The sequence below is a fragment of the Amblyraja radiata genome, chromosome 33 (assembly GCF_010909765.2).
Source record: "Amblyraja radiata isolate CabotCenter1 chromosome 33, sAmbRad1.1.pri, whole genome shotgun sequence".
NCBI lineage: Eukaryota > Metazoa > Chordata > Chondrichthyes > Rajiformes > Rajidae > Amblyraja > Amblyraja radiata.
The window spans coordinates 20,502,995-20,528,360 of NC_045988.1; the positions used below are offsets into that span (position 1 = coordinate 20,502,995).

At 45.8% G+C, this 25,366-nt stretch overlaps 1 protein-coding gene across 3 annotated transcripts in view; it reads right to left on the minus strand.

Annotated features, from left to right (window-relative positions):
• Nucleotides 1-25,366, minus strand: part of robo4 (roundabout guidance receptor 4) — a 108,524-nt gene that overhangs the window by 61,347 nt on the left and 21,811 nt on the right. For 2 of the 3 annotated variants that reach the window (XM_033050007.1, XM_033050004.1), the window contains exon 2: nucleotides 7,013-7,339. In XM_033050007.1, coding sequence (XP_032905898.1) covers nucleotides 7,013-7,339 — 327 coding nt within the window. Of the gene's footprint in view, nucleotides 1-7,012; nucleotides 7,340-23,341; nucleotides 23,675-25,366 lie in introns of those variants that run through there. The other variant, XM_033050006.1, reaches the window with a different exon arrangement.

A 25,366-nucleotide genomic window follows, 5' to 3' on the forward strand; every position in this document is an offset into this window, starting at 1 on the left:
TGGTGAGACCACACCTGGAGTATTGCTTACAGTTTTGGTCTCCTAATCTGAGGAAAGACATTCTTGCCATAGAGGGAGTACAGAGAAGGTTCACCAGACTGATTCCTAGGATGGCAGGACTTTCATATGAAGAAAGACTGGATAGACTCGGCTTGTACACGCTAGAATTCAGAAGATTGAGGGGGGATCTTGTAGAAACTTACAGAATTCTTAAGGGGTTGGACAGGCTAGATGCAGGAAGATTATTCCCGATGTTGGGAAAGTCCAGAACTAGGGGTCACAGTTTAAGGATAAGAGGGAAGTCTTTGAGGACCGAGATGAGAAAATCATTTTTTACACAGAGAGTGGTGAATCTGTGGAATTCTCTGCCACAGAATGTAGTTGAGGCCAGTTCATTGGCTATATTTAAGAGGGAGTTAGATGTGGCCCTTGTGGCTAAAGGGATCAGGGGGTGTGGAGATAAGGCAGGGATGTGATACTGAGTTGGATGATCAGCCATGATCATATTGAATGGCGGTGCAGGCTCGAAGGGCCGAATGGCCTACTCCTGCACCTATTTTCTATGTTTGTATGAAAGGGGTCAGCAATATAAAGTGACTTCACGATGTCTTAAATTGATGTTTAGTTTTCATTTTTGTTTTAGAGATACTGTGTGGAAACTGGCCCTTTGGCCCACCGACTCCACCCCAACCAGCAATCACCCCCTACTTGTTCCATTCTACACACTAGGGGCTATTTACAGAAGCCAATTAACCTACAAACCTGCACGTCTTTGGGAAGTGAGATGAAACCGGAGCACCCAGAGAAAACATACGTGATAACAGGGAGAACGTACAAACTCCATTCAGACAGCACCCGAGGTCAGCATCGAACCCGGGTCTCTGGCGCTGTGACCCTTCCTCAGAGGGTCCCGACCCGAAACGTCACCCATTCCCTCTCTCCGGAGATACTGCCTGTCCCGCTGTATTACTCCAGCATGTGTGTCTATCCAAGAAAGCGCAGAGTTCATTCTAGAACATTCCAGTAAGGTTGCCAAGCACAAAGGATTGTGGGATTCAGTCAATGAGCATGACCTCCACGCGCCAGCGGGTTGTGTGACGGGGGTTTACGAGAGGTACCTGGATATTCGTTTAAAGTACAAGGGCTTGTTTTATAGAGCAGCCCGAGACAATGGGACATGAAAAAGATCAGAATCAAAGCTGACAGGAAGAAAGTCTTCTGATGTGATTAATGGGGTTCAGCATGAGTAGTTCCAACAGTGGGACAATGCAACAACCAAGGCAGATCAAAAGTGTTATTAACCGCTTCAAGCTGCTGCTGATCAGATTTCTTAACAGCCTGCATTATTCGTTTACAGCGACACAAATCAAATCTTGCTTTTGATTTTCTTTCACTGGATAAGAAATCCGAATAGTTTTATACTCATGTTATTCAGATTTTTAGTTTTTAGTTTTAGTTTTGTATTTAGAGATACAGGGTGGGAACAGACCCTTCGGCCCAAAGAGTTTGGGCTGACCAACAATCACCCGTACACAAGTCCTACACACTAAGGAGAATTTAAGGGCCTGTCCCACTTTCACGACCAAATTCACGACCTTCTTTATTCGTGGACATTTTTCATCAGGCTAGAAAAATGCCCTGACCTACTTGATGCCACGAGTACCTACGGCCTACCTACGACCTCCTACGACCTCGTGACGACCATGCTGCGAGTAAGACCAAACTCGGCAGAGGTCGTGAATTAGGTTGTGAAAGTGGGACAGACCCTTTACAGTAGCAAATTAATCTACAAACCAAGGATCCCAACCTAAAACGTCGCCAATTCCTTCTCTCCATAGATGCTGCCTCACCCGCTGAGTTTCTCCAGCATTTTTTGTCTACCCTAGTCCAGGAAAGCCCCAGGCTGCTGTGGACCCGTGAGCCAACATCCATCTCCTTGCTCGACAGCCTCTGGGGCCCAGAGAGTGCCTCCTGCAGCCGCTGGAGGCACTAACCCGGTTGGTCTCTCTCCTACCGGCCCACTCCTCACGTCCGTCACCACCAGCAACTCCCTCCTCGAATTAAAACCACAGATTAAAACCAACCTGGACTCGCACCTACTCGTCAAAAACATCCCTTACCTGTATCAACCTTTATCAGGATTTGTCTGCTTTCTCTTCTCCCCCCCCCCCCCCCCCTCCATAATCAGTCCGAATAAGGATCCCAACCCGAAATATCACCTATCTGTGTTCTCCAGAGATGCTGCCTAACTCCTTGAATTTCTCTAAAACTGTCTTTTAGAAAAAAACAGCATCTCCAGTTCCTTGTTTCAACATTGTTTTCCTGCTTTGAAAACAACTGAATGCACTTTTCGGATGTAATTCTGATTCACTCTTTTGACTGGTTTCCTCAGTTAGTTCGATCCTGTAACTGTGTCTTTGTTGAACCTTTTAACAATTCCTTGAGCTGAAGAACTTATAGCCTCTTGTCTTAATTCATTGCTATCCTGAGACTCTTCAATAGTGGGTGGCTGACAGACTTGAGTGATAGATCATTATCTCGAAGTATGTCTCTCGACATGAGGATGTGATTGACTGCTCATTTCTAACATTCCATCTAACGCATATTAAATATTTCTTTAGATGACAGACTTGAGTTATTTCTGTGATGTTCCATTGCTGTGCCATGTAATCGCTGACTGGTTAGCAACTTTGTGTTGTATCATTACCATTTATTTCCTTAAGGGACTGTCCCACTGCGGCGACCTTATCTGCCAGTTTAGACTAGTTTGTCCTTGACTCAAACTCGCAGCATGGTCGACACTTGGTCCTAGGAGGTCCTATGAGGTCACTGGAACTCCCCTTCATGCTCGAAGGAAGTTCCCGAATACTCGCGGCCTCAGCTAGGTCGCGGAAAATGCTTCAGCATGTTGAAAAATGTTTCGCGAGTAAAATCTGGTCGGCATGGTTCTTTTTAACTTGTAGTGCAGTGGAGTGGGGTCGCTATTTAGTTACAGGCAGTCGAGGGCAGCCGTAGGCAAGCTCCTTCGCTGACCGGGCATTTTGATTGGCTCATTGGAATTTTCAGGACCCAAGAAAACCGACCGGTAGGTTAAATGCCCTCTAAACTTTATTATACTTCTTAAAAGTGTCTCCACCCCTTCTCCCCCCTCCCCTTCTCCCCCCCCCCCCCCCCCTCTCACCCCCTCTCTCCCCCTCCCCCCCCCTCCGCACTCTCTAAAGGACTTACTGTCCACTGTGCAGCCGTCTTTCCTTCATCGTCATCGCAGGTCTGAATTTCAGACAGCGCTCCCCCGCTTTCCCTGGCCCCCGCCTTTGCGGTGTGTGTGTGTGCGTGTGCGTGTGCGTGGTCGATCCAGCTCGCGGTTTCAATGCTGACGGTCGATCCAGCTCGAGGTTTTCCAGGCGAGTGGCCTCGAGCTTGAAGGTCGAAGGCACTCTTCTTAACTCGCGGATTAGGTCGCCGCAGTGGGACAGCCCCTTTACCACTCACCCCTTCGAATTGGGCTGTGCCAAAATTGCCTACCTGTCTGAAGAAGTGTCTGCCCGAAACGTCACCCATTCTCTCCAGAAATGCTGCCTGTCCCAGTGAGTCACCCCAGCATTTTGTGTCTATCACCTATCCGACAGCTCTGTCAAATAAAAAGCTGTTCTAGAGCACAGTACCACACAGTATCTAAACACGTCACACAATCCATGATTCATCACCTGCATTTCAAAGATTCCTTTACCATGTGTGAACACCATGTCTGTGTGGAGTTTGCACGTTCTCACGGTGACCGCATGGGTTTCCTCTTGCTCCTCCAGTTTCCTCCCACATCCCAAGGACACGAGGTTTGTAGGTTAATCAGCCTCTGTACATGGCCCCTAGTGTGTACAGACTGGATGTAAAAGTGGGACAACATAGAAGTGTGAATAGGTGAGCAAAGGTCTGTGTGTTTGTGTGGGCCGAAGGGCCTGTTTCAATACTGTATATCTAAACAAAGCTAAACATCTCTGCTGCCCCAACGGCTATTGGATGCTTTGGAGGAAGGAATACATTTTTGAGGCATGAATCTCTCAAGTCTTCTTCTTCCGTGTCCTTATTGTGGCTATTTCGTGGCTACATTGTGGCTCGCCACTGCTGTACACATCGTTACGCTTTTGGACCTTGCTAGTTAAGTGCAAGGTCTGCAGTAGTACATGGATTATCCAGCGATGGGCATTGCAGTAGGCGTTGCATTGTCTGGGTCTGTGTGTGCCACAGTCACAGGTTGTTGTATCCTCGATGTAGCCCCATTCATGCATTGTCACCCTTGATCGCCCGACCCTGGTTCGCAGTTGGTTGAGACATCTCCAGTTCAGCCGGTGTTTATCAGCACCTGGTGTTAAGCGCTCTGCTGCTGGTTTGTGCCCATCATGGTGGAAATAGGGACAGTGGCTAGTCTGTTCTTCCACATCTGGAGGAGAGCTTCAGTTGGTGTTGTTTCCAATGGGGTGACGCTGGTTAGGAAGCTCCTACAGGACTTTAACCGCCTAGGACGTGGCAGATTGTTGTGTTATGGGTGTCTATCATCTGCCAGTTGTTTCAGATGCTCTGTCGTCTCAAGTAAACGTGAAGTAGACCATCAGACTATCCTTAATCACATTTTATTGGACATTATCGTGCACGAAACGTTATTCCCTTTAACCTGTATCTCTGCACTGTGATTTGATAGCAAAGCCCCTGTCCCACTTAGGAGACCTAAACTAGCAACCTCTGGTGACCTTGCCCGCCACCCAAGGTTTCCATGAGGTCACCGGAGGTTTTGGTCACTCTCCCTAATGGTTTCCGCATGGTCGAGGCTTCATCTAGGTTGCTGCTATTTTGTCATCAGGTTTAAAACCGGCCTCGACTAAAAATAGGTTGCCGTTTTAAAAATCGATTTAGTCACAGGTCTAGTCGAAGCCGGTTTTCTTCATAGTCGAGGAAGGTTTGCAACATATGCGTGGGACGTGGTAGGAGGTTGCAGTTCACCTCGACCTTGATTTTTTTTTGGGGTGGTGGGCAAGGTCACCAGAAGTTGCTGTTTAGGTCTCCTAAGTGGGACAGGGGCTTAATCATGTATAGTCTTTCCACTGAGTGGATAGCCCTCAACAAAAAAACTTTCCACTGTACCTTGATACACGTGACAATAAATTAAACGGAAATAAACTTGTATCTCCATTTATCTTGCTGAGTTGCCCAAATAATCTCATTGTCTGTAACTGGAAAATCTTTGTCCGCAATTCTCTCTCGGCCAATGTTGGATGATTCATGCATTGTATTGAACTGAAAATTGCACTGTGCATTGGTCAATGTTACACAATTATAGAAAACTATCTACCTCTGCCTTCTGGAAACAGCTTTGGTAGGAATTTCTGCTTTTGGGCAAAGCTGGCAAATGTAATTTTGATCTGTAATAACGACAAAATCTTGCTCCAGTAGGAACTGACAGAATTTATTTAGAGCAGAGTTATTGATTGCACCTTCTAACTTTATAAAGAAAAAAAATGATTTGACTATATACGGCAATGTTGTATAAGAGTGCAATCATTTCTGGACTGACTAACCTCATCCACATCCATCTCAAATCATGTTTTCCAAAAGCAAAACATGGATTTCACCAATTCGTCACACAGACCGGGGAAGATCTTCATCAGTGACAACTTGACTTAAAATTCCCTTCTAGTCACTGCAAAATCATACTGTTACATATGCATTTGGTGCAACCATTATGACAATTACCCCATCAGTGTCCTTGATGAAAACTGCATTGGAAGATCATTAAGGATGGTACAGCAGTGCCAGTGGTAGAGCTGCTGCCTTACAGTGCCAGAGACCCAGGTTCAATCCCGACTACGGGTGCTATCTGCACAGAGTTTGTACGTTCTCCCTGTGACCGCATGGGATTTCTCCGGGTGCTCCGGTTTCCTCCCACACTCCAAAGACGTGCAGGTTTGTAGGTTAACTGGCTGTAATAAAATTGTAAAATTGGCCCTAGTGTGTAGGATAGTGCTAGCGTAGGGGGTGATGGCGGGTCGATGTGGAATTATTAGGCCGAAGGACTTGTTCAGGCATCGTTGAAGCTGCCATCATATTTTGCATTAAAATATCACCAAAGGGTGTATCCAAGCAAAATCTAAATGATCTTCCAATGTTTTCAACTTTCCAAGCAAATGTTCAATCAGATTTAAGTGTTCAGCAAAGTCCATCAATATTCAAGACTCAAACGGACATAAAGTGCCAAAGTAACTTAGCAGGTAAGGCAGCATCTCTGGAGAACATGGATAGGTGATGTTTTGGGTTGAGACCCTTTTCAGACTGATTGTGTAGGGGGTGGGGGAGAAGAAAGCTGGAAAAGCAGAGAGGTAGGCCACATCGTGGCAAGGGGGGCAAGGTGGCACAGCAGTAGAGTTGCTGCCTTACAAGTGCCAGGAACCCGGGTTCGATCCTGAGTATGGGTGCTGTTTGTACAGAGTTTGTACATTCTCCCCGTGACCTGCGTGGGTTTTCTCCGAGATCTCCAGTTTCTTTCTACATTCCAAAGACGTACAGATTTGCAGGTGAATTAGCTTGGTAAAATTGTAAATTGTCTCTAGTGCGCGTGGGATAGCATTAGTGTGCGGGGATCGTTGGTTGGCGTGGACTCGATGGGCCGAAGGGCCTATTTCTACACTGTACCTCTAAACTAAACTAAAGGATGAGTGTACCAAAGAGTTGCTGAGAGTGCACTTCTAAACTTGGCCTCTGTAAATTGACCTTAATGTGTAGGAAGTGGATGCAAAAGTGGGATAACATAGAACTAGTGTGAACGGGTGATTGATGGTTGGCATGGACTTAGTGGGCCAAATGGCATGTTTCCATGCTGAATATCTAAACATTGTGCTGCTCTTTGCTGTGTTCTGAGGACATAAATGAACATTTCCTATTCCTTAAAAGGTCACTGAGAACTTCCCAGTGAGTCCTGCACAAAATATTAAACAGTCAACGGAATAGAGAGCAGATTACTCACTTGCCACATAGAGTGATGCATTCTTACTCAAGGCGTTCCCCAGGTGGTTCCTTGCCACGCACGTGTATATCCCTTCATCGGACTTTCCTTTACGCCTCTGGATCACCTGGAAGAAGAAGAGGGAGCCGTGTGGCAGTAGAGTGCGATGGGACAGAGGGTCGTCATTGCTGGTCTCCACACGTTCGCCATTCCTGTACCACTCGATGACTGGATGGGGCCTGCCCTCCGCCCGGCAGTTCAGGGTAGCCGGCTCGCCCCAGAATACGGCAAGATCTGTCGGATGCTCGACTATCTCAGGCGGCGACTCGTCCAGACGCAGCCGGGAATCTGAAATACAAGTTATCGGCAATTAATCCTCAGTGCTATACATCATTGAATCCTAGTCATTCATCCTGCTTCTATGCTGTATGACTCTATGACTACGGGTGCTATCTAGATGGACTGTACATTCTCCCTGAGCCCACGTGTCTTTTTTCCTGGTGTTCCGATTTCCTCCCACACTCCAAAGATGCAGAGGTTTGTCGGGCAATTGGCTTTGGTAGATTTAAACTTGTCCTTAGTGTTTAGGATAGCTAGTGTTATGGGGTGATCGCTGGTCGGCATGGATCCGGTGGGCTGAAGGGCCTGTTTCTGCGGTGTATTTGTAGAGTCTGAAGACAGCAAATACAGCCTTGCTGGCAACAACGAAAATCGCACAATTTTATTTTAAATGGATGCTCACTTTGGTTGCCTGATGGATCTAGAGTCTCTAGAATTAATCCCCACATTTCCACAATCCCTGCACAATTTCATATAAGTGGCTGTTCTTCAGGGATGATCCTCCATGCCAAGGACTGCTGATTCCGGTGGAGGCCATATGAACAGCAGTGAGAAACTCTGTTCACACACAATGACCAGTGGTCATGTAGACACAAGGGAAGACAAAGTGCTGCAGTAACTCAGCGGGCAGCATCTCTGGAGAAGAAGAATAAACGATGTTTCAGGTGGGGACCTTTCTTCAGATGGTACTCCAGCACTTGTGGCTTGGCAGATAACAGGTTGATACAGGTGAGGGGGGGGAGGGGAGGGGGTGCTCGGCGGATGGTTGGACAAAGACCAGAGATGAAAACACAAAAACTCATAGTCATCATATACACCTTGGGTCCTCTGGCCCAACTTGCCCACACCGGCCAACATGTCCCAGCTACATTAGTCCCGCCTGTGTTTGGCCCATATCCCTCTAGACCTGTCCTATTCATGTACCTGTCGAAATGTTTATTAAATCTAGCGTGAAAGTGAGACACAAAAATCCTCATGAACACCTTCCAACAGAGAGTTGCAAGATAATGATTGGGAACTGCAATCCTGGCCAATCTGCATCTCCCCGATGAAGCCGATTCCTCTACCCGTGCACCTAATCCAACCAAACAGTGCCTTAGACTGCCGTGCAAGCTTGACATTGCATCTTGCTGATTTGGTGCAGTGATTGATGTGGTTATTTCATATAGGAGCACTCATGAATGAGACCGACCATTGGGAGGAGGTAGAACTGCACGCACAGGGTGACATCTCTCATTCCCATGAGCAAGACATTTCCCCTATAAATGCAGTAGGTGAGAGAAATATAGAGAGTTTGTAGATGAATTGGTTTCAGTAAAAATTGTAAAACGTCCCAAGTGTGTCATGTACCCGGAGTACAAATTTGTGGTGTACCCCTTGTAGTTTACGAGGTGATCGCTGTTCGGCGTGGACTCACAGGGTCAAAAAGGGCCTATGTCTGCACTGAATCTTTCAAAGTCTAAATTACCTCTGCAGAAATTATACACAGGCAATTTACTTTACTTGAGTAATGCACCCGTCAACATAAACACAACTCTCTCACCAAGCTCACTTCCCCATTTGCCTGTATGCACCCTGATTGATTTTGAGGGACTGACTGTAGTATAACGTGTTGAGTATACACGAGAGAATGAGGCCTGCCTTGACACACAATAATGTTCCTGTACAAGTCTTTGCTCAAATACAAAGGAGAAAAAATATCCGCACGTCCCCCCCAGATTCAGCTGTCAAAACAGGAAACTTTCATTTAATAATAGACCATGCACATTGGAGGCTTATTGTTCCAACAATACTGGCCCACATCACAATACTCTCTGTCAAGAGTTCCTGTCTGACTCACTGGAATGTCACGCAGCAATGGAATCTACTGGGCTTGGTCAGTCAACAAAATGCTCGATCTGTTCCACTGACATGTTTATTTTAGAGATAAGAACTTAAGTTTCAAAATGCGTTATCTGACTGTACGTTCTGTCATTTTAAATCTATATTAGACTTTACCCACAAAATAACTAATGGAAACTTCCTACTTGTGCATCTTATCCCAAATAACTGTCATACATCTCCAGAGAGTAAGGCATGGATCCCCAATAAATGAAGTCTGAGCCTGAAGCACGATCCCAACCCAAAACATCCCCTAGCCATGTTCTCCAGAGATGCTGCCTGACCCATTGAGCTACTACAGTCTCCCTATAACAAAGCAGCTCAATGAAATGGCCGTACCACATTACCACATCAAGTTGCAGGATGTAGACTCCATATTTTAGAGGTCGTACAGCATGGAAAAAGGCCCTTCGACCCAACTTACCCAAGCCAACATAGATGCCCCATATGCAGTAGACTTACCTGCCTGCATTTGGCCTATATCCCTCTAAATTCCCCTATCCATGTACCTGCCCAAATATCTATTAAACGTTGTTGTAGTACATGCCTCAACTGCCTCCTCTAGCAGCTCATTCCATATACCCAGCACCCTTTGTGTGACCCTAAAGGGCCTGTCCCAACAGCATGCGCCAGCATGCGTCAAGCGCGACCAAACCAGAAGCGGGAGCCGCGCAAAGGTGGAGTGAGTGACACGGCGTCGAGGCAGCTGCGGGCCGGCAGGCCATTGCCATGCGGAATTTTTAAACAGTGTCAGTTTTTCGGAGCCCCGCACGATGTCGGGACCAGCTCCGCACAACTCCATACGGCTCCGGCGATCAAAGTGGGACCGGGCCCGCGAGGCCGTACGGCTCAAGCGACCACGTTAGGTTGCGCTTGCCGCATGCAGGCGCATGCTGGTGGGACAGGCCCTTATTTGGGTTTGATCCATGCTATGCAGCAGCGCAGAGGAATTTGTAACTTGGAACAGGTCAGTGGTGCAGCTTGTCGAGTTACTGCCTCACTGAATGAGACTGACCATTAGAAGCAAGATGTACGACACATCACAGAATGACATCCCTAATTCACACAGCCATGAACTTTCTGGACAGAACTGGGTCCAATCCTGACTTCATGTGCTATCTGTGTATGTGGAGTTTGTACTTTCTTCTTGACCGCATGGATATGCTCCAAGTGCTCTGAGTTCTTTCCCCTTCCCAAACACATTCAAATTAGTAATTTGTGTGAGTGGTAGAATCTTGAGGTAGTTGATGCGCAAGTGGAGAGATTTTTAAAAAGGGGTTTAATGTAGGATTTTGTGTAAATGGGTGGTTGATGGTCAGCATAGATTCAGTGGGCCGAAGGGCCTGTTTCCCTACTATTTCTCTGTATGACTCAATGTATTTCCTCAGCAAGGCCAGCTGAGAGAGAAACACTCATGAGAAAAAACAGCAACATTTAGGAATCTCAATATGAGATTCACCCTTCACTTCAAAACACAATTTAGAGCCATGAAATGTATGTTGAGAGTAAATGTAGTAACACAAACAAATCACACTCTTCCATCAATACCACAACAGCTATGAGCTCAATGACTAGGTAATCTTTTTTAGTGATGTCAACTAAAGTCAAAATGTTAGTTAAGATGCGATACTATTCTTCAAGACAATGCCTTGGAATCATTGCATTCCAACTACTAAAGTTGGTCGAGAAAGTTATGTAACATGGAGAGAATAGTAAAACATGATAGATAGTTGTGCACTCAATGGGCTGTAGGGCCTGTTTCCATGGATCTCTGACCTAACTGTAATGATAGACAAAGATAGACACAAAGTGCTGGAGTAACTCAGCGGGTCAGGCAGCATCTCTGGCGAAAAAGGATGGGCGACGTTTCGGTTCAGAACACTTCTTCAGATTGAAAGTAGGGTTCCAACCCGAAACGGCACCCATCGTTTTTCTCCAGAGATGCTGGAGACACTGACCCATTGAGTTACTCCAGCACATTGTGTCTACCTTCGGTATAAACCAGCATCTGCAGTTACTTCCAACACATATAACGTGATAGCCAATGCTTCCTGACCAACACATTGGAAGTTTTGGACGCTTAATAAGCACCTGGAATAGGAGTTATATGGTCAAATGGCAGGAATACATTGCATTGAGCAATAAGATTGATTTATGCACAGGATGCCCGTACATTTTTTTCCCACGACAGTTAAGGCAGATTATGCAAAAGGCTGTTAATTATAGTGCAGGTAAATACATTTCCATTCTCTTCACTTACATTGGAACATATTGTCAACAGATTGGAATTTCCTATTGCTGACCAAGCCTCAAACTCTGCATAGATCCCAGGCATCACTTCCCTCTTTATCAAGGTCTCCGACATGAAAGCTTTTCCAATGCACAGGAAGCCTCTGATTGTAAGGACTGAGCTATTTCTACTGTTGACAGGAAGCTGAAACGTGCTAGCACAGAGCCATTGGCCGACTTTGGAAACACTCGGTAAAAACATCAGCAACATGAAGCTGGATGTCAGGATGTCTGTCTTTTATTCTGCAGGAGGTCTGGAAGAGTTGTGTTTGTGATAAAGTATTGTTGCTGGTGCCTTTATAAGTGAGACTACCAGTGCTGTTTAGTCTGTTTCAGCCGCTGCTGTGTAAGCTGGTGCCTCCCTCTCCAGCATCTCAAGACAAGAAATTATTTAAAGTATATGTACTACAGAAGAACATAATTGTGTTCCAATAACGACTGTGTATAGAAAGAGCTGCCAGAGGAGGTAGTTGAGGCAGGAATCACAATGTCGGCTGGGCTTGTATACTCTGGAATTTAGAAGAATGAGAGGATATCTTATTGAAACATAAGATTATTAACAGTTTGGGCATGCTAGAGGCAGGAAACATGCTCCCGACATTGGGTGGAGTCCAGAACCAGGGGGCCACAGTTTAAGAATAAGGGGTAGGCCAGGGCAAGGTCAAATCGCTCAATTCAGCCTTAGTTTTATTATATGAATTTCAACGGAGTGTTTTTCAGCTCAAGATGCAAACATGCCAAGCTCGGTTTAATGTAGTTTCAATTTGCAATTGCATTTCATGTTATTTTTTCCGCAATTTCCATTTGCACCTGATGTCAAATTGGCCAGAATTGGGATTATAGTTTCTCATGTACTCATGAAATTCAACCTTTCGAGGATGGACACGAGGGAATTTCCTGCCATATACCCATAATTATCTTCTGGGCCTCAACAGAATTAAGGAGATTTAGCTCAGGAGGCACCATCTTTAGGGTTGAAGATGGGAGACAAATGCTATGAAGAATTGTTTGAACTAAGCAAGAAGAGAGCTAATGTTATGAAAGGTGCGTATGAAGGGAATAGGAAGCCATGTGACACATCTCTGTATAGATCAAGGGTTCCCAACCTGGGGTAAATTTCACCTACCCAGGGGGTACATTTGTTGATTCTGGATTCGTACATATTTTTTGTTTCCTCATTGACTGACTGTGTTTGGTTCTGGTATACCGGTATCTATTCATCATTAGTTGTTCATAAATAAGTGAAATAACATTGTCATGTGCTATTAAAGTTGCCAGGGGTAAACGGGATGAAAAAGGTTGGGAACCCCTCGTATAGATGTATCTATGTGGAAATGGTCCACCTCACAAGCACCGTTTCCAGGCAATGACTCCATCCAGCTCCTTAAATGCAGCCTAATGAAGTATCCCAGTGCTTCCTCGATCCCAAGATGAGCCTCCAATGTACATCATCCCTTGCGTGAGAGCCCTGGTTCCATCTCCATCGCATTGTACTTTGATGTCCATTTCAGGTGTATGCAGAAATACCTTCCCAAAATACATGACGATAACTGCACCCAATCCACATTGGCCATGCTCTCATTTCACTCTGACCATCGGGAGAAAGTCATAGAAGTCTGACACTGTGACCTCCAGGTTCAAGAACATATGTTTCCCCAACAACCATCAGGCTCTTTAAACACAACAAACAAACTAAACTATGAACTATGAACTGTCTTGGTTGCACTAAGGGCTTCGGGCTATTTGTTTTAAAATTGGGTATTTAATTCATTGAAGTTTTTTTGTTTATTATGTAATCTATGAGTACAGTGTTTACAGAATTTCAATTTTCTGTTTTTGGTACAAACATTCTTGACTGTTGACTCCCAATCCACCCGACTCACTCACAGATAATTCCCAGAACGTTCCTTTCTCAATCCGGCAATTGAATCACTAGGTACTCCAATAAATTCACACCGATGTTTGCACACTACAGATGAGTCACACTTAAAGCTGTTCGCATGTTGCGATCCCAAATTCCGTGATGTCAAGGGAGCCGAATCTGCGAGATCACGTTCCCCTATTCATGAGCTGTAAAAACGCTCATTAGAAAGTAAAATCAATAACAGGGCTAATCTTGCATTCTATGTGAAGTTGGCTTTATTTCAGCCCAGAGGATTAAGAAAACAAACGTTTCTTGTACAAGTTGTCTGGGCACAACACCCTGCATAAGGAACACGGTTTATTCTTCCCATCAGACAGCTGAAATTCCCCGAATTGCGAAATCCCTGAAGCCACGAAAGCTGGTAGAACAAAATCCAGTGGCAACATCAATAGCATAAATTTAGCTCAAGGCTCAAGGGTCTCACGAGACAGAGGACTAGTCAAAGACTGGGCTACAATACAAAGGCCCAATACTCATTCCCGTTCATTTCCAGTCATATTGTCTGTGTGGAAAAATGACAGATACAAATGTTGCCCCTCGACTGGTGTGATTAAAAAAATTACACCAGAAGAAAATGACACTGTGAACAGAATGGCCACTTTGAGAATGGGATGAGATCAGAGACTTGAAGGAGGAAATGTTGGCGTGGGGTGGGCAACAAATTGCAGTTTTTCAGGAGAAAGTTCAGGCACCAATATAAACATTCCGACTAAATCCACTTTAGCCTTCGCTTTCCAAATGTTCCATTTGTTGCAGTTGTCCTCTTCCACCGGTGATTCCACCCCAGGGCATCTCAGAGGCAACTCTCTTCCCCAAGTCACAAAAAGACACCTGGACAGGTACATGGATAGGAAAGACATAGAGGGTCATGGGCCAAAAGCAGGGAAATGGGACTAGCCTAGGTGGGACATCTTGGTCGTCATGTGGGCATTGGGCCGAAGGGCCTATTTCAATGCTGTATGACCTTGTGAATGCTCCAAAGCAATACTGAGGAAGATAGACAGAAAATGCTGCAGTAAAGCCCCTGTCCCACTTTCCCGAGTTACTCACAAATTCTCCTGAGTTTTCCCATTGATTCAAACTCTGAGAATTACAGTAATAGCCAGCCGTAGGTACTCGGGGCTATTTCTTTTACTTGTGCACATTTTTCAACATGCTTAAAAAACGTCCCGACCTACCTGAGAATTTGTGAGTTACTCGGGAAAGTGGGACTAACCCATTGAGTTACAGCAGCCTTTGCATCTATCTTTGCTATAAACCAGCATCTGCAGTTCATTCCCACACATTTTGCCTGCAATACTGAGGAAGTTTTGCATTGCTTGAGGTGCTTTTCTCAGCAGAGACATTAAACTGAGGCTCAATCTACTTTTTCAAGTGGTTCCCGGGTACAATTCAAAGAGGACTGTTTTTCCTCACCTTACTAGCACTTCAATTAATTTTCAAAAGACAAGCCCAGACAATGATTACCAGTGTGGTTATATGACTGGGTGGAGGGGTCATAACAGTACTAAAGGTCCAACGTATGTACAGCCCATACATAGGAACGGGTGTCGGGAAGGGCAGGATGGATTTTTCGGCTGCTATGGGGCCGATAAGTAAACATCTTCTATCTTGTGGGGATGGGTCGTAGCTGATTTCCCCACTGGTGAACTGTTCAGGTTGCGAACAGTTCTCAGGAAAGGGGAAAGGATCCCTGTCGTAAACCTGGAGAGAACTTGTACTCAAAAATGAACAGTGTGCGGGGGAAAACATTTAATAAGAACCTGGGGGGGGGGGGGGGTAACTTTTTCACACAAGGGTGGTGAGTGTATGGAACGAACTGCCGGAGGAGATAGTTGAGGCAGGCACTATCGCAATGTTTAAGAAACATTTAGATAGGATCATGTACAGGTAGCTTTAGGGGATAAGGGGCCAAATGCAGGCAGGTGGGAGTAGTGTAGATGGGACATATTGGTTGGTGTGGGAAGGTTGTGCTGAAGGGCCTGTTGGTGTGGGCTGTATGATTCAATAACTCTACATTGAGGTATCCTGTTACCAGTTTTGATTGGATCTATCCAAATCTAGCAGATCCCAGGGACTGAACTTCCTTACCTGCTCCGCCTTATTTACATACCTAACCGTCAAGGATTACATTTCAATCTATGCTTAGTTGTTCCCCTTGGTTTCTACTGTAATAGCTGTTTACCAGAACAGGAGACAGAATCTGCCCCAGGTGTGCAGTTGATGACTGCACTCCAAAACGGAGCAAAATAACAAGGCAGCATTAAATAAAAATTATTATTGAACTAAGGAAGACATAATTACAATAAATATGGTACGTAACTCTAGAACTCATAATTAAAATTTGACCTCAAAGGGGAAGAGCGGTTACAAAGAGGTTTAATTTTGAAGGTGATTATTACACATACAACTGATTGGATGTCACTTCAGTCTGTGGTTGTGGCGATGTGCCTGCAACAGATGTGGGTTCCCTTGAGCATACAAAGGAATTTACCAGTTGCCAAACACTTTAAAGGGCCTGTCCCACTAACGGGACCTTTCAGCGACTGTCTTCGGCCTTCAAGGTCGAGGGCACTCGCCTGAAAAACTTTGAGCTGCATCGACCGTCAGCGATGAAACCGCGAGCCGGATCGGCCTTCTGCGCACACACACGCAAACACACATCGCAAAGGAGGGGGCCAGGGAAAGCGAGGCAGCGCTGTCAGAAATTCACACCCGCGATGAACAGGAAGGTAAAAGACGGCTGGCACAGTTACGGTAAGTCCTTTAGAGAGCGCGGAGAGGGAGGGGGGGGGGGGCACAGAAGGGGGGAGATGGGGGGGGGGGGGGGAAAGAAGGGGCGGAGAAGGAGTGGAGACACTTTTAAGAAGCCAGACACTTTTAATAAAGTTTAGCGGGCATTTAACATTGCTGGTCGGATTACTTACCTTTTTTTTCCAGCAAGCTTTTCCTTCGACTACCTTTGATTATCTTTGATTGCCTTCGATTACCTACGATAGCATTATGACCTACTACGGCCTACCTCGACTATACCTACGAAAACCTAAAATAGCGATTTTTTCCATGACGACCTTTTTTTACTCGCGGGCATTTTTCAGCATGTTGAAAAAAACGCCGCAACCTAGCTGAGGCCTCAAATATGCAGGGATTACTCTCGAGCATGAAGGAGAGTTACAAAGACCTCCTAGGACCTCGTGTCGACCAAGCTGTGAGTATGAGTCGAGGGCAGTGGGACAAACCCTTTACTCCCCTCCCATTCCCACACTGACCTTTCTGTCCAGGGCCTCCTATATTGTCAGACTGAGGTCAAATGCAAATTGGAGGAACAACACCTCATATTTGACTTGGGCAGCTTACAACCAGCTCTACGAATATTGATTTCTCTAACTTCAAGTAACCCTTGCATCCACTCTCTCTCCATCCCTACCCCACCCTAATCATCGTACAAGTTTCACTGACATCTTGTCTGTATAACTCGTTATCACCTGTCCCACAGCCAACAATGGGCCATTGTGGGCTCCACATTTCCTTGATTATCATTGCTTTTTGCCTATCTCCCATTCATTTGTCCTAAGCACCAACTATATCTCTTATTCCCCTTTCCTTTGACTCTCGGTAGCACCTAACTGGCTTGCAGTGGGTTGGATAAGTGGTTTTCTCTGTATCCTAACCAGTTGCGCTTAATGGATAACCAAACATTCCTCAGGTGGGAAGAGCTTCTACAAACTAAATCTCCAGGTGAAAATCCTAATGTCTCTACAACCCATCAGATCACTTAAAATCATGTGGAGAGATCGTCCAAACTCCCCATCCCTCCCCATGAGTACAATACAATACAATACAATACAATACAATACAATACAATACGGTGCATTTGTCACATTGCACATAAGTGCAAGTGAAATGAATATGTCAGCAGCGGTACAATTATAAAGAACACACAGAAAAACACAATTAAAATTTAACATAAACATCCACCACAGCATTCATCACTGTGGTGGAAGGCACAGAAATTGGCCAGTCCTCCTCCATTTTCCCCCGTGGTCGGGACCTCAACCCTCCGCAGCCGTTGCTGCGGGCGTCCAGATGGTAAAAGGACAAGGTACAAGTCCAGGTAAGTCCAGAGTCGGCTCTTCCCCACCGGAGACCGCGGCTTTAAGTTGGTGTAGGCCGCAGGCCGGCGGTCGAAGATTTAAAGTCCCCGCCGCGCCGCAGACAGAAGCACCGCAGACCGCAGGGCCGGCGGTCGAAGCTCCCCTCCAGGGGTGATGGTAAGTTCACGCCGGGCCCGCGGTAGAAGTTGGCCGCGGGCCGGCAGTGATGGCTTCTTCTTCCCCCGGGTCCCCCACGAGGGATCCCGGGCTGTAGACGCCACGCCAGCTGGAGCTGTGCTTCAGGCTGCCCCGGGCCAGCGAAACGGAGCGCTCCCCTCCAGCGAGCCCCAGTGAGGGCTCGCCCGCTCCACGCCGAGAGTCCACGCTGCGCCCGCCGCTGAAGCCCCGGGCGCGTCTCCGGGAAAGGCCGCGCCGATCCTTGCTGTTAGGCCACGGGGAGGCGACCTGGAAAAAGTCGCCTCTCCATGGAGGAGGCGGCCGAAACGGTTTCCCCCTTACCCCCCCACACCCCCCCCACACAAAACACACAAAGAAACATTAAAAACATACTTTAAAACATACTAAAAAAATTAAAAAAGTTGAAAAAACTAACGCGCTGCTGACAGGGCTGCCGCCATTGCAGCGCCCCCACAGCTCTGTAAAAACCACGAGTCACTATCGGCCAGATCATTTAATCATCAGTATCTATCCTTATACTTAAGACACTTAGAAACAGATAATTAGCCATCGCTTTGCTGTTACATGATCAACAAGATATTCACTACTTTATGTTGGCAGCCCTTTCAAATGTCTATGGGAAAATATATTTTCAAATCTCCCATCTCAGTATTGACCAATACTTTTCCATCGTTGAGTGCTATAATCGCAGTTCAATAGATTTATTAATCGACATATCAAAAATTAGGTCATTCGGCCCATCTAATCTACTCCACCCTTCAATCATGGCTCATCTATCTTTTCCTTTCAACCCCATTCTCCTGCCTTCTCCTCATATCCCTTGTCATCCATACTAATCCAGAATCGGTCAATCCTCCATCCGTGCCATTTAATATTCCTGCATGTTTCGTTTTGGGATACAGCATGGAAACAGAATGGTCGGCACACTGAGTCCATGCCAAAGTATTTACACCAGTTCTATATTATCCCACTTTCTCATCAACTCCCTGTACATCCCTCGACCTGAGTGCAGCCTTCGATACAGTGAACCATAACATCCTGCTTACCAGACTTGGGGACCTTGGCATTGAAGGTTCTGCACTCAGCTGGCTCTGTTCCTACCTTTCCAACAGATCCCACTTCATCTCTCTCCATAACCACACCTCTGCTACAGCCACAGTCACTCAAGGCGTTCCTCAAGGCTCCGTACTCGGCCCCCTCCCCTTCATCATCTACATCCTTCCCCTTGGTCAGATACTCCGCCACTTCAACCTGGACTTCCACTGTTACACCGATGACACCCAGATCTACCTCGGCACCAAATCCCCCCACAACCCCCCCCCCCTCTCCCATATCAATTCCTGTTTGTCAGCTATAAAAACCTGGATGCAACATAACTTCCTCAAACTCAACAGCGATAAAACAGAATTCCTCCTCATAGGCTCCAAATCCACACTCAGCAAAATCAATAACCCCACTCTCACCATCGACGGCACCACTGTCTCCCCATCTCCCCAGGTCCGCAACCTTGGCGTGATCTTTGATTCCACCCTCTCCCTTGAGCCTCACATCCGCCATGTCATTAAAACCTCCTTCTTTCACCTCCGCAACATCGCCAAAATCAGACCCTCTCTCACACCTCCCGCTGCTGAAAGACTCATCCATGCCTTCATCTCCTCCCGACTGGACTATTGCAACTCACTTCTCCTTGGCATCAGCTCCACCTAAATCAACCGACTCCAACTGGACCAGAACGCAGCCGCCCGACTCATCACCCACACCAAATCCTGGGATCACATCACTCCAGTCCTCAAACAACTTCACTGGCTTCCCATCTCCCACCGGATCACCTACAAAATCCTGGTCCTCACCTACAAAGCCCTCCACCATCTGGCCCCCCCATATCTCACTGACCTCCTCTCCCCCTAATAACCCTCACGGTCCCTCAGATCCACATCAGCCGGTCTCCTCTCCATCCACAAGTCCAACCTCCGCAGTTTTGGGGACAGAGCCTTCTCCAGGGCTGCTCCCAGGCTCTGGAACTCCCTCCCCCAACTGATCCACAATTCCGTGTCCCTCAACATCTTCCAGTCCCGCCTCAAGACCCATCTCTTCACCTCTGCCTATCCTTAGCCCCACGTCCCCCTCCCTTTTCATCTGTGCTTGAATTGCCTCATATTGTGTTTTGAATTGAATTCTGTCTTTAATTTGTGTACTAGTCATGTCTCTACTATTTATTTCATTCCGCTTACATGTTTTTCCTCTAATTGCTAAATTTTTGTAAGGTGTCCTTGAGACTCTTGAAAGGCGCCCATAAATAAAATGTATTATTATTATTATTATTAGAGGCCAATTAAATGCAAACTCGCCCATCTTTGGGATGTGTGAGAAATCCAGAGCACCCAGAGGAAATCCATGCACACAGGGAGTGTCAGCAAACACCGCACAGACAGCACCCAAATTCAGGATAGCTCTCTGGCGGTGAGGCAGCAGCTCTACCCGTTGTGCCCCTATGCCACACATATGTTGGAAGGAACTGCAGATGCTGGGTGAAATCGAAGGTAGATGCAAAATGCTGGAGTAACTCAGCGGGGTAGGCAGCATCTCTGGAGAGAAGGAATGGGTGACGATTCGGGTTGAGACCCTTCTTGAGACTGAACATGATGGGCCAAAGGACCCTTATCTACGCAGTACAACTCAATGATTCTAAAGTAATTAAAGTGAAATCCCTTTTGCCGAGGGGTGGATGTGTGATAGCTTCGAGGAGGAATGATGAATTCCTTCAACATTCTTTGTTCTCCCAGCAGACTGTAGGCTGTCATATAATCATTATCACCACCATCTTCCCAACAAATACCAGGGTTTCCATTTACCTTTGAAGCAAGTGTGAATGTGCATTAAACAGATTACATGTTTCACATCTATTTTGACTCTTATGGAGCCATCCAACCAAAGGGATCATAAGGTACGGACAAAGCCCAGAACAGCTCTTTAAGAGTTATTCAATTACTCAATCACCTGCTCTTCTTCAGTTTCTTTTAAATAACCAATTCCCCTCTGATATTTCTGCTTAATATGATACTACCATCATTTTAGGCTGCATATGCCAGATTATAACATGCTCTGCAGAAAATATATCTCTGGAAATTAGTTGTGTGCAATGCAATGATTGATATAATTGGAACATTCCCAATGGTGTCGTCTTGAAGTTGCTGCCACAAGTGTTTGGTTTGTTAATGAAGCTTTCTCCATCAGTACCAATGAAAACAAACAATGTATTTCTTTGAGGGATATGTATTTCTCTGCTTTTGCTCAGAACACAAAGTGTAGGGGTAACTCAGCGGGTCAAGTAGCATCACTGGAGAGCATTTTATTTCCAGAGATAAACTTTATTCAGAATAATAAAAATATATATGCAAATCAAGAAAAGTGCAAAAGGTGCACCAACATTATCAATATCTATACATACATTCATCAGTGTTATTTTTGTTAGTGTTCACAAATTATCCTTACATCAAGCAGCCTCACCACTCATATGGCCACTTTTGTTGATATCCCTTCCCTTGTTTGAGGGGCATCTCCCCCAGAACCCCACCCCCCCAATGTCCTGCTGGGGAAGGGTTCTAGACTGTGTTCCTCCCCCATAGAGCCCTGGTTTTGGATTGGGATCCTTTTTCAGACTGATTGTGGAAGAGGGAGAAAGCTGGAAAAGAGCTGGGGACTAGACATAGATGGATAAAGGCAAAGGTTTTTTTTATATTGGCAAATGGATGGACAAAAGCTAAATATGAAAATAAGACAAAAGGGGAAAGTAGGAGACAAAATGGAGACAGGAGACAAAAGGGTGTCAGATGAGGGAAACGGTGAAAAAGCATCAGTTTGAAGAACAGTCCCGACCCAAAATGTCATCTGTCCATATCCTGTGGGGGAACTGCCAGACCCGTTGAGTTACTCCAGCACTTTGTGTTCTATGCAAAATTCTAGCATCTGCAGTTCCTTGTGACTCCGTTTTTAATCATTTGGACCATCACATTCATGGCTTCATTGTTGGTAGCTTATGCCTTCACCTCCTTCCCTAAGCTGCTGTACGAAACTAGGAAATCCTTTCTCAATATCATCTTCTCTCCTTTAATACATTCCTTAAAACCTTCTCTTTGATCAAGCTTTTCATCGCCTTGTCTATTATCTCCTTGTGTGGTTTGATCTTCAAGCTCGGTGAATGTCTTAGAGGGGTTTATATAAACACAAGCTGCTATTCAATGGGGGGAAGCAACATGCCCAGAAGTTTAAGAACATGTTTCCAGCACCACTGACCAAAGAGACCGATTTCTCTCCTTTCAATTGTGCTGAGACCAATAATAATGGCCCGCTGCCCATCAAGACTGATATCAGAACAAACTGTGCAGCCTGACTGACCAAGTCCTTTTAGTGCATTTATCAGTTGGGAGGGGCAAAACCAACATAAAAGCAACATCAAACAATGGCACAGAATCAAACCCTTTACAAAGTGACTGTAAAGTATAATTTTTTGGCTAGGAATAATATTTGTGTGAAGGAGGGCTTTAGGAGGCATTGTGATTACATTCCAGCTAAAGACGTAGCGTTTCCAAAAGTACAAAAGACATCAAATTAAATAGGTGTTCTTTTAAGAATGTAAATGAAGTTAATTACTGGCTGGCTCAGACACATGTTAGTTCCTGCATTTCTGTGGAAATTAAATGTGTTGTGTCTGGATGAACACCTTAACAAGGGTCGTTTTCAAATAGATCTGGTATGTTATCCCGACGCTTACAGAAGTTTATCTGGCTAGACGCGAATGTTTAAAAAAAAACAAAGACGCACAAAGAACTATTCCACCATCTACTCCAAAAAGCTTGTTTTTCGCAGCTTCAATGCAATGTTTATGAAATTTGGAGATTCGCGTGAAGTGGTTCTGCACTAGTCGACCTAACGACCTCTTCTGGAAAATGCATGCAATTTAACGATGACATTAGATGACAGATTTTTTAAATGTCATATAAAACTAGAAATACTCATGTTCCCATTACACTCTGGGAATTTTGCTGGGAATTTTGCACTATTTGCTAAGAAGGAAGAATTTCAAGAAGTCCGAGGAAGGGTCTCGACCCGAAACATCACCTATTCCTTTTCTCCGGGGATGCTGCCTGTCCCACTGAATTACTCCAGCGCTTTGCGTCTATCTAGAAAGCTAACGAGATGTTTGACCTAAGTATTGAACAGTACAAAGTTAAATGGGAATTAAAGACAAATAAAGAAACACTCAGCTGATCAAGCAGCATCTGTGGCGGGAGAAACGGATTCGAAGCCATTTCACCTTCCCACGTTCTCCAGAGATGCTGCCTTTGACCCGCTGAGTTACACCAGCACTTTGTGTCCTTATGTGTAAAGGAGTACACGCAGTTCCTTGTTTCTACCCCTTTGCCGTTTGTTTTTGGGGCATTTCATTCCGGTTCTGCCGAACTGAAAATGGTTTGCAACTTAATCGAAGTTGTTCCAATGCAACTAAATACAGTGTTTCCTTTCATTATGATCACAATGTAAGAATACCTAAAATTGTTTTAAAGCTCCATACAAATCTGAGATGACAACCGAGGTGTCACTAGTTGAAATAACTTCTGCACTCACCTCCCAAGGAAGCGGAGAGTTTCCAAAGCAGTAGAAGCCGGAGGAGTAGTCGTGCGTCAACGTCCATCTGTACTGACCATCTGAAACCCGCTCCCTCAAACTCATCAAACTTTAATCAACTCCCAGAAAACTTTTTGCAAAGTTTAAACTTCTAGTGCTGCTCCGCCCCCCTCATGTTTCCATCAATCTTTCTTCTTCGCCGACTCTTGTTTAAAATCCCTCTCCCTCTTTGCTGTGGTTTGTTTAAAAAGGTTACTGACTACACAGTGTGTTCTCCCTTCCCCTGCCCTCTGCTTAGTAACATTTCCCTCACGGCCCTGGGTGCGGATGGGGGGCAGCCCGCATCCACAGCCCTCTATCACTCCGCTCTCCCAACCCCAAGTCCCGCCCATGTAATTTAACTCCTTCAAGGCGATGGAGGAGCAAAAATTAATTTATAGTCACCGAGAATAAAAACTGGAAAAAAAGTCCCAAAACTCACCAGGTCAGACAGAGAAGCACAATTTTACTTCGGAGTCACGTGAGTGACTACGTGAAGAACCCCGCCAGGACGCATGCGTGTCATATCGCTTTCACGCTTGCGAAACGACAGGCGGGGTGGAGCGTTCCCCCGCAGCGGTAAGTTTGAGACCGCGACCTGCAGGTAAGTGATTTACTCTGCGGTAGTGTTTGTCCCCGCGCTGTTTTTACACAGGAAGCTGGACAAAATAGTGTCCACAAGTGCTGCGAGTGAAGCTGGCTGGGGAGGACCGCAAAGTTGCGGGAGCCAGCAGCAGCTAAAGGCACAATTCAGATTCAGATTCAGATTCAACTTTAATTGTCATTGTCCGTGTACAGTACAGAGACAACGAAATGCATTTAGCATCTCCCTGGAAGAGTGACATAGCATATGATTTGAATAAATATTTACATTAGCATATATACAGACATAGTGTTTTTCCTGTGGGAGGAGTGTCCGGGGGGGGTGATTGACAGTCACCGAGGTACGTTGTGGAGTAGAGTGACAGCCGCCGGGAAGAAGCTGTTCCTGGACCTGCTGGTCCAGCAACGGAGAGACCTGTAGCGCCTCCCGGATGGTAGGAGGGTAAACAGTCCATGGTTGGGATGAGAGCAGTCCTTGGCGATGCTGAGCGCCCTCCGCAGACAACGCTTGCTTTGGACAGACTCAATGGAGGGGAGCGAGGAACCGGTGATGCGTTGGGCAATTTTCACCACCCTCTGCAATGCCTTCCGGTCGGAGACAGAGCAGTTGCCATACCATACTGTGATACAGTTGGTAAGGATGCTCTCGATGGTGCAGCGGTAGAAGTTCACCAGAATCTGAGGAGACAGATGGACCTTCTTCAGTCTCCTCAGGAAGTCATTCACTTTGGGAAAAAAAATGATAGGGCAAGTTATTTTCTAAATGAGGAGGAGCTGCGTTGTAATGCAACGCAAAGGGATCTAGGGGTATTAGTACATGAATCACTAAAAGTTAGTATGCAGGTGCAGCAAGCAATCAGGAAGGCCAATGGAGTTTTGGCCTTTATTGCTAGGGGGATTGAGTATAAAAACACGGAGGTCTTGCTGCAGCTGTACACAGTATTAGTGAGACCACATTTGGAATACTGTGTACAGTTCTGGGGTCCATACTTAAGAAAGGATGTACTAGCCCTGGAGGCAGTGCAGCGAAGGTTTACAAGATTAATTCCTGCAATGAGGGGATTGACATATGAGGAAAGGTTAAGTAGGCTGGAACTCTACTCTTTGGAGTTTAGAAGAATGAGAGGCGATCTCATTGAAACATATAAGATCGTGAGGGGCCTTGATCGGGTGGATGCACCGAGGATGTTCCCAATGATCGGGGAAACTAGAACTAGGGGACATAGTTGCAGAATAAGGGGGGGCTCTTTTAAAACTGAGATGAGGAAGAACTTCTTCACCCAGAGGGTGGTTAATTTATGGAATTCACTGCCCCAGGGAGCAGTGGAAGCAGAAACTTTAAATATATTTAAGACTAAAATAGATGTTTTTTTAGCTGCCAAG